Genomic DNA, 16,710 nt, shown 5'->3' on the forward strand with positions numbered 1-16,710 from the left:
CACTACTTTTCCCTTCTCTCTCGTCCACTCTCTCTCCTTCTCACCGTGAACTCTTCACACTCGTCCTGTGTGTCTTCGTCACCCTCCTCTTCCTCGTCGGTATGACGTGACTCTGTGTCCGCAGCCGATTCGTCCGCAGACACCTCGCCATTACCCTCACCTGCCCGGTGGAGCTCTGTGAGGCGATGGACAGACAGATGCACAGACAGGTGCACAGACGGACGGACAGGCAGATGGAGAGAAAGACAGACAGACAGAAAGGAAGATATTCAGTTAAAAACTCTCTTCACTAGAGGCTCTGCAGGTGAGTCCTAACCTCTGACTTCCTGTCAGCTGACCGTCTGTATGTGGCATATGCATAGGTGTGGGGTGCGTCCCAATATTCAAAAAATGTATCCTCCACTACCACCTTGTGGCCCGGAAGCTGAGCTCTGTGTCCTCCCTCCCTCCAGTGTCCCAATACTGGAGACGAGCGAAGTGCACAGAAGTGTTTTGGAGACGCGACTTCAAACTCATCACCTCCCCTCCTTTACTCCACATACTTCTGTGTAGGAGACGAGTGGTAGTGGGGGAGTGGAGGAAAGGAGGTGGAGGAGTAAAAAGTAATGGGATGCACCGAGAGAGATACGTCACCCCCAATATTTTCATATGAATGAATAGCTAGACTAGCCAGCGTGCCTGTGAGAGTTGACATTAAGGCCAGACTGGGTGGTCCCGCGGTGTGTCTCACCCAAAGCAGAAATGAAAGGCGAACCTGTGGTGTGCGGCCTCTCCCCTCACCTGCGCTGCTCTCTGTGATGAGCTCCAGGTGGCCCAGCAGGGCGTCGATGTTGGACTTGATCTGAGCCAGTTCAGCTCTGATAGCCTGCAGCTCGCTGGTCTTCACTGCAGAGAGAAGACAGAGACATCACTGCTGCTGCTGTGAGCCTTGAGCTCGGGACGTGACCTGAACTGCACCAGAAAATATCTGTCTGTGTACATGGAGTATGTGAATACTGTGAGCTGAGCAAATCACTCTACATAAGAGCATCTGGCAAATGCCTCAACGCAATCAAAGTGGTACAGCCATACAAATTATACATACATAAGTCTCATTTTACACACTGCTCATAGAAAATCAGTCCTGTAATGGCTAAATTGATTCAGCTTTTGATATGATTTGCAGGCCTTGCCCAGAAAGCAGGGGTTATGAGCCGGGGCGGGATATTTGGGGAAACTCACGCTTGCGTCGGACAGAGCGGCTCCCCGTGACGGGGGATCGAGAAACCAGTTTCACGGGCAGCGACTTCACCCTGCGCATGACCGGCACGGCCACACGAGGGCGCTTCAGAGGCACCGGCCGCGGGATCTGCGACGCCCGACTGCGATAGTCAAAAAGTCTGGATAGGGGAGGACACGGTGTAGCTAGATTAAATATTCTCCCTCAATGCATATTTTTCTCATTGCAAAGGAAGACATTAATTTTCCTGGATGGCTTCCTGCAAGCTTAATTAGCCTTCAGAGTAACTCGGTTTGAGCTTCTGCTATTAAAAAAAAATCAGACGCAGAGGATGTGGTGGCAGCGATGCCGTCACTGACAGTCTAGTCCAGGGGTGGCCAACCCAGGTCCTGGAGAGCCGCAGGGTCTGCTGGCTTTTGTTTTTACTCGGCACTTAATTGATCAATTAAAGCAGTTGATTACATAGTTAACTCACCTCACCTGGTTTCTTTTGTGTAAGTGGTTGTTGTATTTAAGGTCAAAACAAAAACCCGCAGACCCTGCGGCTCCCCAGGACCGGAGTTGGCCACCCCTGCTCTAGTCTCAAGCAAGGCAGGTCCACCGTCTGATTTAATCCGTTCAACAATGTGGCCCAAATCTGATTTGAAAATATCCGATTCCATGTGCTTTTTTTCCTGTTTACACAAGTGAGCAAAAAATCGGTATTGGGTCACTTTTACCAGGCGGTGTTAACGTAGCCTTAGTGAACCTGCTCATTTATTGGCTGCCAATTAGAGCAATCAGTAAGCTCCACCTCCTGCTTCTCACTTCCTGAAAGTTCATTCACGTTTGTTTACTTAGCTTGGTTCCCCACTGACGAACGTAACTGCTTGGTTTATACAAAGCGTAGCCCATGCCTTGCAGTTTGGTAACAAAAACCGCCAAAGTAACCGGCCAGGGAACTACTGTACAATGATCTGCCCTTTATTAACCATCAATCATGGAAAAGCAAGTGAAATCATGAGAATGCAAATGGCGCTGTTGCTGTAGCATCCGCCATTAAACGTAGCTAACGCCAACTAAATCGCCGCCGGAAGCGCGTGTGCAGAACACCTCTGTGGCCTGGTCTCTAACGACTGAAGGAAGTTTTTCGCGGGAGTTTGGAATACGTGAAGTCAAAGCAGGTCCGCACAGTGGTGTGAAGGTAAGAATGATGGCTGCAGTTTATTTATTTTTTGTAATTTCTTGTTTTTGTGATAAGCATTAAAACAATCTAGATGAACCATGGTAGCTATAGGCTATATAGGTTGCGCTAGGATTTAAAAAATCGCGACGAATATGTCCATGAAAGTTTCCGTTTGTCGGACAATTTTATAATTAAATTTTGGACATATATTAGGCTGTTAATATGTGCGCGACAGATAGATATGTTTAACGAGATGTTATGTTACAATATAATCTTGCCTTTATGAACTTTGAAACAGTCATTAAGATGAAATGTGCAGTGTTAGGTAATATTCCTGTGCATTGAAATGAGTGATCAGCTAGGCTTCTGCCTGCAATTCTGGCAGCCTTATCCTGAAAAAAGCAGGGCTTTTCTCTCCGCGAGGGCGTAGAAAAGCCCGCCAAGCCAGGGGGATGTCTGATGTCAGATGAAATCCTGGCATTGTTTTGTCATTCTGTTTAGTCATGTTGGTTCCACTGTACCAGTCTTTGACCTGCGCCTTCATGGCGGGAAACCGAGGCTTCAAGAGCCCTGCCGTGAGTCAGGCTGTCAATCATTTCTCTGCCGTGAGCCAGGAGTTTGCGCTCGAGCGCCAGACGTAACGCATTCATCGCTCCAAATCTAAGACGTGCTGAGAGAGCACGTCACAGCGCCACTGTCTCTGAGGCTTCCCGAAGCCGAAACTCTTCCTATCGCGACAGTGCAGGTGTTCAGATGTTCACATTTTGCGCACCTGTCGTAGAAATTATCCCTGAAGGAGTCGTAGCCACTGAAAGACAACATGAGACAAAGACTGAAAAACAGCAATAAAGCAAAAAAAAGCATAACATCTGGGAGCATTTCTCACATTTCTTCAATGTTACCGCAGTCTGAGCAGGATGCCCCCCCCCCCCCCCCACAGCTCCCCCATTCCAATTCATTTTCATCAAAGCAGGCAGAATTTTTCCTTTGGTAAAAAACTAGAACTTCCGCCCTCAAACAGCCCATTTTAACTGCTCAACGTCCTTAAAGGTGAAAAGGGTAAACTAAGAATACCTCTTAACCAAAATTAATCTCTCAACCAACACTGGTGTTCTCCACGTGTGTGTCTCGCTTTGGACGAGAGCGTCTGTTAGGAGATCGGAATGTGATTTAAACCAAGAGATGACTATCCCAAAGTGTATTGCTCTGTTGTGTTTGTAAACAAAGACCTCCACTTTTATATACAAATAACAAAAATGGAATCACTTTTTCAACGGGAATCAAATTGACATTGAGTCCACTTCTTTCAGCGAGGTTCCCTTGTAAATCACTTCTGCTTTTCTCCTTCATCCATTCAATGTATCTGCATACTCTTATGAGAAACATTTAAAAAATATATATGCATGTACAGTACATATACAGTACTGTATTTGAAATAATTTACATATCACATCTTTTGTTTGTGGTGTACAGGTAGGAAACGGTTTGTTTTTTCATCCTTCTGTGCCCTGAATGTACCCTTGTCTGAAATGCATAGTTGTGTAAATAATATGATGTAATATATGTAACACTCAGATATCCTGCATTAGGAGTGTGAGTAAAATCAGCTGTTTTTGTGAGGAGGTGAAGAACAGCAGCTTTATACCACACCTGTACAGAGCTGCCCCTGGTCTTTTCACCCCCACTGGACTCTGTGGTTTGGGCTCTCCTGCCATGTTGATGTCTGCAGAGAGAGGGGGGGAGGTAGGGAGGGAGGGAGGGAGGGGGGGACAGAAAGAGAGAGAGAGGGAGGGAGAGAGACAGAGGGAGAGAGAGAGAGAGTGAGAAGAGGGAAGATGAGGGCAAGGGGTAGTGTGACAGAGAGAGAGAAAGAGAGTGTGTGAGAGCAAAGAAGAGAGAGAAGGGGAAGCAGAGAGTGAGAAAGGGAGTGAGAGAGAGGTGGGAGGGATGTTGGTACTGGATTAATTCGGCACGGTGTGCAGGTGAGAAGGTGGTGTGTGTCACACAGGTGTGCAGGTGGTGTGTGTCACACAGGTGTGCAGGTGAGAAGGTGGTGTGTGTCACACAGGTGTGCAGGTGAGAAGGTGGTGTGTGTCACACAGGTGTGCAGGTGAGAAGGTGGTGTGTGTCACACAGGTGTGCAGGTGGGAAGGTGCTGTGTTGGCCTACCCAGGGTCTGCCCCGCCAGGACCCGCCCGTTCTCGGCGAGCACGGCCCCCCGTGCGTGCCTCTCGCTGGCGTACTGGACGAAGGCGTAGCCCTTGTGGATGGAGCAGCCCAGGACCTGCCCGTACTGAGAGAAGATGGCCTCCACGTCCGGCTTCTTCACCACCGCCGTGTTCAGGTTGCCGATGAACACGCGCGAGTTGATGGACTTGGGGTCGTTCTTGTTAGTCACGTTGCTGGTCTGGACTTTCAGGGACATCTTGTTCCGTGGATTTAAAAAAAAAAATCTGGCTGGGTCTGGTTTGGTTTTTTTAAAACACAACCTGGAGGGAAAAGACACAGAGTGAAACATTTTAGAAGGATTTATTCAGACTGAGACTGAAATTCATCAAAATATATCCCTCGTTATCACTGTTCAGTCAGTGAGTGCCAGCCTCTCATTTTGCTGAACAAGATAACCCCCCAATTTTACAGTAAAGGAATGAATAAAAGCAATCGGTTTTGTGGTGGGGGAGGAGAGACGCTGTCCTATTAGCTGTGTGGTGTCAATCTTATATCCCATTGGCTGTGAGGTGTCAATTTTATATCCCATTAGCTGTGAGGTGTTATTATTTTTATTCGTATTATTGATCTGAGTTCCAGGATCTCACAGGGACCCATTGATGCTATGAAGCAGTAGATCTCTAGTAACAGTAACATTCCAAGCCGCATACGCGTCACGCACACACCACTAGGTGGTGCTGTAGGCGTGTGGCTTGATTCGATCCCAGATGCGCCGAGGTCTCTGAGCGCACCAGAGCACCACAGACCGCCAGCGCTCCCGTCGTCCGACCCAATTAGCGCTGGCGCCGCTCGGACCTCGCCGTTTGACGCAAGATTCTCCCGCCGCTTGAGCATCCGTCAAAGGTGTCGTGTAAGCGGCGTGGGGTTGGCTCACTGGCCGCTCTTACGCGGTAAAATGATTATTATTTTAGGACACCGCCTCTGGCTCTGAGCTCGAGAACGGGGCGAACGCCAGCCGCTGTGTGACGTGGTGAAAGTGCGCGTGCTGTTCGCTGCTGCTGCTGTGGCCTCCAGCAAACCGACAACCAGGGGTGCAGAAAGAGAACATCGGACTGACGTCTTACGAGCTCATCAGGGCCGAACACAAGCACATATCACAAGAGCAGCGACGTATAAGGGTGTGTGTGTAGAACAGGCAGGCTGCATCCTGCGTGTTACTGACGTTCCCACCTGCACTGCAGATTCTGAACTGGAAACCGAGACGGTACATTCAGGGCTCTTTCCAATCGCTTATTCTACCTCCTCACATCCTCTCCTCACTTACTTAACTCCACCCATCGGAGGACGCAAGGAAATGTGTGGACGGAGGAATCGAGGAAACGTGTATTGGGCAAACGGAACGTCCTCGTTCAGCCAAGCATCAGTTTTGAAGCCCCATACATGGGAGATGTGGAGAAGTGGATCCACAGGTCAAACATTTGTTCATCACACATTCAAAAAAAAAAAAACTCTTCCGCAGAAGGATGCAGTCATGTTTCTTTGCTCAAGCATCCTTCGAGAGCCTCCTCGCTCCTCCGAGGAGCATTTAACCGGTTGGAATGTCTTTAAAAATGGCGGACCACAATCAATTTCCAGGTCAGGCAAGGATTGAGGAGACAAGGATGGATAAAATAAGTGATTGGAATGAGCCTCAGTCTTCACCAAAGTTCACCAGTTCACCAAAGCTTCAGAAAGCAGACCGTTCTCCACTCTCCTTCCTGGATGCTGTTATTACCCAGTGCTGCCCCCTACTGTTAACTGGAGGGCAGTGACACTCCACCACCTTTCCTTACAGGTGTGACGGTGAGACTCCGCCGAACACCTGTTCAGGAGGCCCGCAGTCATTGGCTACTTGGGTGGATCAGTATGCTTTTTTCCAAAAGCTTCCAGGTGGCCACGAGTTCAATTCCCGTACTGGGACACAGCCGTTACAGTAATTACAGAAGTTAATTTGTCTTAATTATGTTTATAGTAATTAAGTGCTCTCAAGTCCGAGCCCCTGTCTGTGCTGACTGTGACATACCTGTAAGACAGAAGTTAGCTCCTCAGAGTGGTGATACCTCCTTAATTTGGGCGTAACGAGCTGCACGCTCACGGGGTGAAGTTCGGATTAATTGCGACTTTAACATGGCGGCACGGCCGCGTTTCCCGCCTGTCGCTAGCCCCCCCGCCCCGCGCCGCGAGGGGTAGAGCCGCCCCCCGAAAACCGCCGCTGAAGCCGTGTGGGCCATTCTAACGAGCGACGCCGCCTCAGCCAATCCGTAAACGCCTGGGGGCTCGGCCGCTCGGGGAGGGAGTCCGCCATTACTGCTGCAATCCCCGCGAGTCGCGGTCTCCACCTCCGCCAGGATGTAATTCCGCTCCCTTTGGTTCGGTTTGTGAGCCGCGAAACGCAGACGGCACAGCCCGGCTTGAGCGGGACTCGACTCTCCGATCGCAAACAACGCGCCGCACTCTTATTTTTACTTTATTTATGCCTGAACGATGTTTCAAACAACACTTTGAATTTTCGTACGTGTCCTTCCAGTGGGTGTCCTCATCAGATCGTTACCAGAAAGGCCTTTAGCAGAACATGTGGAGAGAACCTCTTGTTTTGTTTTTTTTTCCCCCCCCCGGTAACCCGAGTGACAGTACAGGTAGAAGGAATACCGTACCTTCTTTAATGACAGGCTCATTCTCGCCACAGACATCCCAGCGCTGATCTCTCCGGATTCTAATCGGTATGCCCTGCCCTCTCAGCATCCACCGAGGCAGGAAGGGTGGTAGAATTTCACCGCCAATTTGCCGCCTGGTTCTGACGTGTTGTCTACTGCTAGCACAGCTAACTGATTCTGGCTGTCCTAGTTCTGTGCTAGCAGGGCTGCCTCATTCTGACTGTGCTTTTCCAATACTAATGGGGCTTAAAGAACAAGGGCATTTCAACATTTCCAGGGTTATAGAAGATCATGATTCACTGTTGGGAGTTTGTTCTGCAAGAATGATCTACTTCAGTGTTTCTCAACCTTGGTCCTGGGGACCCACTGCCCTGCATGTTTTAGATATCTCCCTGCTCCAACACACCTGATTCAAATGTATCAAGGCTTCTGCAGAACTGATAACGACCCATGGGTCCCCAGGACCAGGGTTGAGAAACACTGATCTACTTCATCTGTTCTCCCCCAAATTTCTTTGATTTGTGATCTATTCTACCTCATCTCTACCTGATGCCTCTGGATGTGTAATCTACTTTACCTCCTGTCCATCTGATGCCTCTGGATTTATGATCTTTTCTTCCTTATCTCCAACTGATCCCTCTCTGTTTTCTGTGCCATTTTTATCGTTCATTCTGGATATTCTTATAGCTGCATCTGTAACCTGGGACAGTGTGGATAACCAAAGGGTTAAAGAACAAAGGATAAAACTAAAGGACAAAACCTGTTATTTTGTGTTTAAAGCATGGGTTGTGGTAGTATAAATTCTGCCTGGAATGCTGTTATTGGTAGTATCCTGTCCTCACACCAGGTGTGTGTAATCTTGTTAGAGTTCCTGTCCTCATATCAGGTGTGTGAGGTCTTGTTAGAGCTTATGCAGGCCGCCAGAGCAGGGATCCTGGGGTGAACAGGGTTAGTCACCACCCTCCAGCGCCCAGAATCAGATTCAGTTTGAGAATATGAGCTGTCACTCACCATGATTTCATTTCTCAGCCTCCCAAAACAAAACAATTTAAAAAAAAATAAAAAAAACAAAACCAAAAAAAAAAAAAATCGCCAATAAGGAGTATACATCTTATGCAAACCTTAACTGATGTGTGTTGGTCATGGATAATATAACTCGTCTTCTGCGCTTTTCTGAAAAGAGCTTTTCCTCAGGCTGATCGCCTCCCCCCTCCCCTCAGCACTGAGGGGGGGGGGGGCAGCTTTTGGCTCTGCTGTGATTGCAGCGCATCTCTCGGGAACACAAGCGGGGGATCATCCATCACCCCCTCAAATCTGTTTTGGGTATGCCGCCTCCCTTTCCGCACGCATCCATCTTGCAGATATTAAGTTATGGACCAGCAAACTGCGGCCATTAAAGGTTCCCGCAAAGACCCTTAACCCGCCCCCCCCCCCCCGGTGCTCTGGTCCAATCCCCCGAGAGTCTCCCTGCCCCCTGATTGTCCCTGCTCACGGCCGATTGGCTGCGTGACCCCTGGCGTTCCCCACCTGCCTCGTTTCCGCAGGTAGTCTCTAAGCTGAGTGAAGGTCAGAGGGAGCGGAGACACCTCGCGTTGCGAGCGAACGGATTTATGGCGGGTGAGCCAGAACCGCCGCTGCGGGTTTAAAATGAATTTATGGCAGGTGCGCCATCGTTGGGAGATGCCAGGAGAGGAATGATGAGTTCCGTGACCTCTGCATCCGTCGCTGTGACGGTGGGGGGGGGTGGTGGGGGGGAGGGCGGGGTTACACGCTGTCATTATTTCACCCCCGGTTGGCAGACTGCCTAGTGGGGCTGCTGTTATATAACATCCATGTTACTGAAGGCTTTCAAGGACACAGCTTTGCTTGAGGCTACGACAGAACCGTCATCCTGAGAGCAGTGCTCAACACTGCCGCCTTCAGGTCACATTCATTACATTACATTACAAGCATTTAGCAGACGCTCTTATCCAGAGCGACTTACACTTTTTTTTACATAGCACTTTACATTGTATCCATTTATACAGCTGGATATATACTGAAGCAATGCAGGTTAAGTACCTTGCTCAAGGGTACAACGGCAGTGTCCTTACCCGGGAATCGAACCTGCGACCTTTCGGTTACAAGCCCAGTTCCTTACCCACTGTGCCACACTCCGTGCCACATTCATCACTCATAACTGCAGTCAAAACATGGGCTCATGATGAGGACAATGAGGAAGTCGATGGCGACGATGACGATCGAGATTACTGCGATGATAATTACTCTGACAACTGTGATGATGATGCTGATAAGGATGGTGATGATGATGATGATGGTGATGTTGGTGGTAGTAACCAGAGTACAGGGTTGATGGGGTACAGCCGAACTCCTCACTCACACTTCGAGGTCTCTAACAGCTGCCCTCCTGTTGCCAGCATCCTCTGCCCAGTAATTGGCTAAGGCACGGAAAGGGAGGTGCTCCCATCCATCAGGACCAGTCCCAGCCTCAGGAGATCATCGGGCAGCTGGGGGGGGGGGTATTTTTTGGAGAGGAAGCCGATATCGACCCTTTTCCCCAGGAGTCAGTGTCGGATGTTTCCTCTTCCTGCCAATACGACAGCCTGTTATCTTTGGCCAGTACTCCATCTCACTCACTCTCTTGCCAATTCAGCCGGCTCCAGGACAGAACTCTGGGACCCGCCTTGCGGGGTGCTGAGCAGGACTGAGCACCCCTGCTCCTCTGCTGGCACGTTTGAGTCGCTGCTTGAAATTCACTGTCTGGCCGAGGAACCAGACATGGACGCGTTTCAGTTGCTTATATTTCCGAAATTGTGGGAACGTCTGTTCTGTGCACCCAATAGAAGCCATTCAGATTATTATGTGATTTTGACAATAACTATTTTCACTCGAACACATTTAGGTTCATAAAAGCAAGAAGTGTAAATAAACATCTCAGTTTATTTAAAATTTTTCATTCACTACTTGTGTTTTGCCCTGAAAATCTGCAGTAAGTTGAGTAGATCAGGCTTCTTAATTCCTATATAAGTGTCTGCAGGCAACAAAATATGAAATATTTTCGGGGGGAAGGGGGGCTTGGGTTGGGCTGAATTCTCTTACTGCTGCCCACTGTGTATATCATTTTTGAGATTGTTCTCTGGAAGTGGAGCATTTCTCCAGACAGCGCCGAGGGCTCCAGGCTACAGCTGCTAAGCCTGATAAGGCTTTGGATGGCTTCCCGCCAAGCGCACAGCTTTCGCTGGGGAGAGGGCCCAGGAGAGCACCAGGCTTCTTCGGCCTTCCGGGCTAACCCCCAGGCTGGCTCTCAGGTGTTTAAAAGGAACACGGACCCTCCTCAGTGATCGCCGCCTCGGGCGATGGGTTCCGCTGCAACACTCCACAATCCTGCCTCGTCCCTGTCCCGCTCTGTAACGGGTGGGAGAGGGAAGCTTCCGGAACGCTTGACGGGGGAGGGGGGGAGGAGGTGGTCATACGTTATCAGTGGCTGATTTTCCCGCTGATTGGTTTGGAATCAATAATTGGGCCCATCAAGCGACTGAGCCACAGACACCTGTGCATTAGAGGCCACTGCAGGTGAACCTTCGATGCCAGTAGCTGTCACCCTACAGGCTCCACACAGTACTACAGGAGAGCCAGTAACTGTCTTACACCCTACAAGCCACTCACAGTACTGCAGGAGAGCCAGTGGTCATTCTATATCCTACAGGATATAGACAGTCCACACTGTACTACACTATTACAGCAGACTACAGGTTGTAGTTCACAGACACCCCGTTTGAACCTGCTTAAATGTTGGACTCCTGCTCCCAGCATGCAACAGTAGAGGCTCACAAGATCAAAACAGACAAGGCCAACATATTTTAATTGTTTCAGTTTCTGACTGTTTTGAGTAATTAACCAGTGTGACAGTTTAAACGAGCCTTTCGTTTGCTGCAGCCTCTCCGGTTTTTAACCTGATTGCATCTAAATATAGTGGCACCATTTTGTGGGTTTTTTGTGCGCGTTAAATAATCATAATCCAAACAGAGAGAGCCTCTCTCATTCAGCTAGTCTGAGGGAGAGTCAGTTTGCCAATTAGTATTAGCCACATTTTCCCATATTTTGGTTACTATTGAAATGTTGGTGCAAAGAGTTCAAAGGCTGTACAGGTGTCCTCGCCACTGGGGGTGGAGTTATAATGAACCCCAGCTGCAGGTGGGCGATGCCTCAGTAAACCTACCAAGGTGTTAATTACACACAACGATCCTCTACGGATTCGAGATGATTGTGATTTGCAGCTTAGCTTTGAGGTGTCAGTGACACCATACTCTACCCAAGAGAAAACGAACCTCCGTGAACTGCTGAGTGGGCGGAGCTACCGGAAATGTGGCCCAGCTACAGTAACACGAACCAGTCAAATGGCTTTGCACTCCACAGCAAAGCAGTGTGATTGGTTAGAATCTGAAATGGCATAACAGACTATAATAGCCACGCCCATGTCCGGTTTGGAAAAAAACTTCACTCTGTCCCCACTAGAGCAGGCTAGTCCTTCAAAGAGCCAGGCTGGGCCATTATTTTTGAAATTGAAGTACACTGGGTCCAATATGATTATTTTCAGCGCAACCCAAACCCATTTCCACTAAACCCTGAGCACAACCTTAAAGACAGTCAGTCATGCTACCTTTAAGTGCACCCACAACTTTTACCCACAATCCTCGGGGCAAATCTATGCCCTTCTTTCAGACCCATCTGCATTTGGTTCCATTTTGCCTTTTAAAGACGGGGAACGCCATGTTTACCCCTGGGCCGGGCAAGTATGAGTCCCAAATAATGACTGCTAAGTGCTCTTGTTCTCGTACCGGTTTTTGAGACTTATTTTTCCTTTCATTTGTTGGAGAGGACAGGACAGCCCATTAATGGCTCCATTTTAAAATCAATGACTCAATGTACTTGAGTGGGCCCTGCAGAATAGACCCATGCTTTAAAGCCATCTGCTGGAGGATGAGGCCGGACAGTTTCGTTCATGATACACAGGTTTCAGGAAGAGCATGTGTGTGTGTGTGTGTGTGTGTGTGTGTGAGAGAGTGTGTGCGTGTGTGTGAGAGTGCGTGTGTGTATGTGTGTGAGCGTGCGTGTGTGTACGTGGGTGTGTGTGTGCGTGTGCATGTGTGTGTGAGAATGTGTGTATGCGCGCGCACGTCTGTGTGTGCGCGCGTGTGCACGTGTGTCTGTGAATGGCCCTGAGTATCTATCCATCCAACCATCTATCAGTCCAACTGTCCATCCTTCTGTCCATCCATCTATCCATCCTTCTGTCCATCCATTACACCCTGCTAATCTCTCGTTCATGCATGGAGCGGCAAACATCATTCTTTTTGGTGACACAGTTTTAGACATAGGGTTGCAGGTTCAGTTCCAAATCTGGGCACTTTCCCCATGTGCTCTCCACACAGGTGATGTGTTTGAAAGCTGTCAGTAATGGGTTCAGCAGTGTCCCTCACCTGCAGCTCTCTGCCACGACTTCAATAAGCAAATGCCCTGGAGAACAGAACCAGCATAAGAACCACAGCTCCTCACTTTTCACGTAGCAACCTGCCAGGAGCTCCACCAATCACAGAGCACGTTGGTAACAGCCAGCGAGGAACTCCACCTCTCACAGAGCACGATGGTAACAATAACTCAAAGGAATGAGGATACTTTTTTGCTGTAGTCCTTTAAAAGGCTCCTGGAAGTATAACCAGAAAGTGTCCACCAATCATTGCCTCAATCTTGAATGTTTTTTGTTTTTTTCCTGTTTCTTCTCGCTTCATAACTGAATCAAGTCGCAGAGGTAACAGGGGAATTCTCATCACTGAGATTTCCTCGAATTGCCTCCGTTTTTGAATGGTCTTGAGATCCTTGAAATCAGTTTTTGTATTCTGTTTTTTCTTCTTGCAGAATATGATTGTATTCTGTGTACCCGTAAGCTCAGTATGCGGCGTTATTGTCTCTTGTGAGCAAAGTTTTATTTATTTCAGCTATTTTCCCTGGAAAATGCATGTTGATATTTGACTCAGATGACAGCCTAGGAGGCTGTAGGGGAAGAGAGCAGACAGCTCCCAAAGGAAGATGGGTTATATAACCTAAATGGCTTTTTGTGTGTGGTGTATGTGGTTGGGACCTGTACCTGTAATTGGGTGGTATTCAGGCCCTCTTACAAGAGAAAATTTGTGTTGGTTTAACATTAACTATGTCACAAAAAACATAATACTAGATTATCCACTTGATGGTCGGCACGTGTGTTATCTCATACTTGCACATGATCACAATATGACCTTAGTGAACGCAGTCTTTATTTGTATGACTTTACTGAACGCAGTCTTTAGTTGTATGACTTTACTGAACGCAGTCTTTAGTTGTATGACTTTACTGAACGCAGTCTTTATTTGTATGACTTTACTGAACGCAGTCTTTATTTTTATGACTTTACTGAACGCAGTCTTTATTTGTATGACTTTACTGAACGCAGTCTTTATTTTTATGAGTCTTTTAATTACTGAACGCAGTCTTAGTTCTTATCATTCTTTATTGTCTTTACTAAGCAGACGCAGTCTTTATTTTTATGTCTTTACTGAACACAGTCTTTATTTTTATGTCTTTACTGAACGCAGTCTTTATTTTTATGACCTTACTGAATGCAGGGGTGGCGGGGGGGTGGTGGAGGGGACCGGGGGTGCGGGGGGGTGGTGGAGGGGACCGGGGGTGCGGGGGCTGAGTACACATCCAGCTCACGGGCGCGTTTGCGCTCTCCCTCCGCGTCCCGCCGGGGATGAGGTCACTTCTGTCCCAGGGCTTTTTCGCGGCTGAGCTGGGCGCCGCTTTCCGTCCTAAAGCGCGACCTTGGCGACTCTCTCGCTGCGTCGCGTTCCGCCCGCTGGGTCGCGTTCCGCCCGCTGGGTCGCGTTCCGCTCGCTGTGCACATTCACACGCCGCCAGCCGCCGCTCGCTTTCACACCGTCCCTGAAACACCGCGACACGCCGGCGGGAAGTAATTACTGCCCCCCGGAGGTCAGCCCCGGCCTTGCGCCGCTGCCGTTCTCTCCTTCCGCTCAGTCAGCGGCGAGCTGAACCCAAACCTCCTCCTCGAGTGCTTTTGTTTGATTCGTGACAGCCCTCTACCCACAGGAGAAAAGCAGCGGTGCATTGTGGGAAGCAAGGCGAGCAGAGTCGTGCCGGGTGGAATTAGCGCACTCAAGTCTGGGGCCCTGCGTGGCGGACAGAGGAGAATTTCACCGGGATGATTAAAAACGACGTTCTTCAAACGCAACCTGCCGCTGTACAAAATTTATATTTTGTTTTAAATCAGCAGTCGTAGGAAGTGCCACTGTTAATTTATAAGTAATGAGACACGCGTAGGCCTTGAGCTTTGAGTTTTTATCCCCGTGTGAACTTCATAGATATTTTAGTTCCATTAACCCAAATTTCTAGAGGAGAAATTTCTAGAGGAGAATTTTTGCTACAAGAAAGCTGTACCTTCAATTCAGTTTTACTTGTATAGAGCCTTTTCAGAGACTATGTCACAGAGATACTTTGCAGATATTCTGATGCACTTGTTGTACGTCGCTCTGGATAAGAGCGTCTGCTAAATGCCTGTAATGTAATGTTCTATGAGTTTGGTGTGAGCACAGAGCCAGGAATTTGTATTTGATTGTTAAGCTTTAAGTTGGTAGGCCTAGATCTTTGTTCGCTGTGAAACTATCCAAACACACCTTTTCCTAAACTCTGACACCTTCAAGAATATTGCAGACCTCAGTGACCACATGCTACTGGAGTTCATTTATTTATATTTTTTGACTGCATAATATTTGTATTCTAAGGACACACGTTGTAAAATGCGCATTTGACGGGAGATTTCCCCACCACATTCAGAGTGGAGTTTCTGTGCCACACATCTCTCCTGGGATGTGATGTCTCGTAACATGATCAGTGATTACCTCAGGGATGTTTCTGATTACTGTCATTGCTGATGTGTAGATATTTACGTCTGGAATAGTAATTTATTTAAGATTTTGTGATATCATTACTTTTTTCCCCCACAAACTTTGCTGCGTGTTCTCTGTAGATTTTTGCAGACTTATTTGAACTTGTGGATAGACTTTTTTTCTCCATGTCTGGGTTCAAGGTCCAATAACCGATGCCGCCATCCAATCATACCAGTTTGCTGCTAGTGCTGAGTGCAATGTGGTAAAGGAAAGATTTACCTGTGAATCATAACCTATACTTACTACATTAATTCTTACAGAATTTAACCCATTTTAATTTAACAGAATTTAACCCCTTTAGCTAGCTGCAGTCATTAATTTGAGGACTGTTATGTCAAGAGAACTTCAGGATTATTTGCCATAGAATTATTCAAATATTTGACAGTAACTGGCAGTTCCAGTTATGTATGCTGTCTGTGGGATTTGTATAAAGATAGTATAGTATCACGCCGGGCACCCACCGCACGCGTCGCGTAAGCGTCGCTTAAGCAGCACGGCGAAGCAGCACGACGCGGCGCGTAGGGTGTCTCCACTGGTTCCGTTTGTGTCGCGCAAAGGCTTGCGTAAAAGCTATATATTCCTAGTAGCTCTCGCAGTCTGCAGTGGGCTTACATCGTGTATTTCACATTTGTTCAGGACTTTTGATTATGGGTAAGCGAATACTTGGTGAGAGACCTTTTTCAGTTGGTTCATTTGGTAATATTTCGTTAACTCGTAAATACGTGAGAAAGTAAACGCTTTCAAGAATTACCATAAACTTAAATCGCAACGTAGCCTGCATAACAATCAATCTCAAACTGTATTAATTTATTTGCTTGGTTAACAAGCGTGCCAATGAAGAATATGTAATGATCATAATAATAATAATAAATAATCCGTAATCAACCATTGAGAATTCCCGTGTTGTCTTGACGTTCACGTCAAAACATTTATAGGATCATATTTATTAAAATCAGTTAATCATGAAAAAGACAGTAACAGTTTAATCTTGAAGGGATATGAACACCACAACGCCATGAACACCGGAAGCTTTGAAGTACAAGCGCAATAAAGGCTTGCTTACAACTTCATTTATAAAATAGGTGCATTTTCATCGGCAAGACCACTAAATAATCTGATTTTTTTTTAAAGCTCTGTGGATTATCTGATTTTTATTAACAAGCCCTTTTTGAAAGCACGGCGAACGAAGACATCGGAGAAGTCAAATAGGCTGAGCAATGGTTGGTTAAAAACTACCTTCCAACACACGAGCTAACAAACCGCTGCTCGGTGCATTCACTGCTACGTCATTCAATAGGCTACGTCTTTCTGTGGTGTATTTTCAAATTTACCCCACCCCCTCCGCAAAATAAGACAGCGAAACTAAGTTTGCCTTTTCCCCAGGTTCCAGTTATTTATTTATTTATTTATTTTTACAAAACGAAAAGGCTTGTATTTTTTTAGCTGCTTATAAAATATGTGAGA

General features: G+C 47.5%; 1 protein-coding gene and 1 long non-coding RNA gene across 4 annotated transcripts in view; one reads left to right on the top strand and one right to left on the bottom strand.

Moving 5' to 3' along the window:
* LOC135235179 (RNA-binding protein Raly-like) overlaps positions 1-4,809 on the bottom strand; it is a 6,962-nt gene extending 2,153 nt beyond the window's left edge. For 2 of the 3 annotated variants that reach the window (XM_064300429.1, XM_064300428.1), the window contains exons 1-5: positions 4,554-4,809; positions 4,035-4,107; positions 1,222-1,379; positions 781-885; positions 45-175 (exon numbers count right to left, since the gene is read on the bottom strand). In XM_064300429.1, coding sequence (XP_064156499.1) covers positions 45-175; positions 781-885; positions 1,222-1,379; positions 4,035-4,107; positions 4,554-4,809 — 723 coding nt within the window. Of the gene's footprint in view, positions 1-44; positions 176-780; positions 886-1,221; positions 1,380-3,156; positions 3,193-4,034; positions 4,108-4,553 lie in introns of all 3 variants that reach the window. The other variant, XM_064300430.1, reaches the window with a different exon arrangement.
* Positions 1,782-4,840, top strand: LOC135235182 (uncharacterized). The gene is made up of 2 exons (XR_010324316.1): positions 1,782-2,402; positions 4,521-4,840. It is a non-coding gene; the product is annotated as an uncharacterized LOC135235182 (long non-coding RNA).
* The last annotated feature ends 11,870 nt before the right edge of the window (positions 4,841-16,710 follow it).

This window comes from Anguilla rostrata, chromosome 11 (genome assembly GCF_018555375.3).
Source record: "Anguilla rostrata isolate EN2019 chromosome 11, ASM1855537v3, whole genome shotgun sequence".
Classification (NCBI taxonomy): domain Eukaryota; kingdom Metazoa; phylum Chordata; class Actinopteri; order Anguilliformes; family Anguillidae; genus Anguilla; species Anguilla rostrata.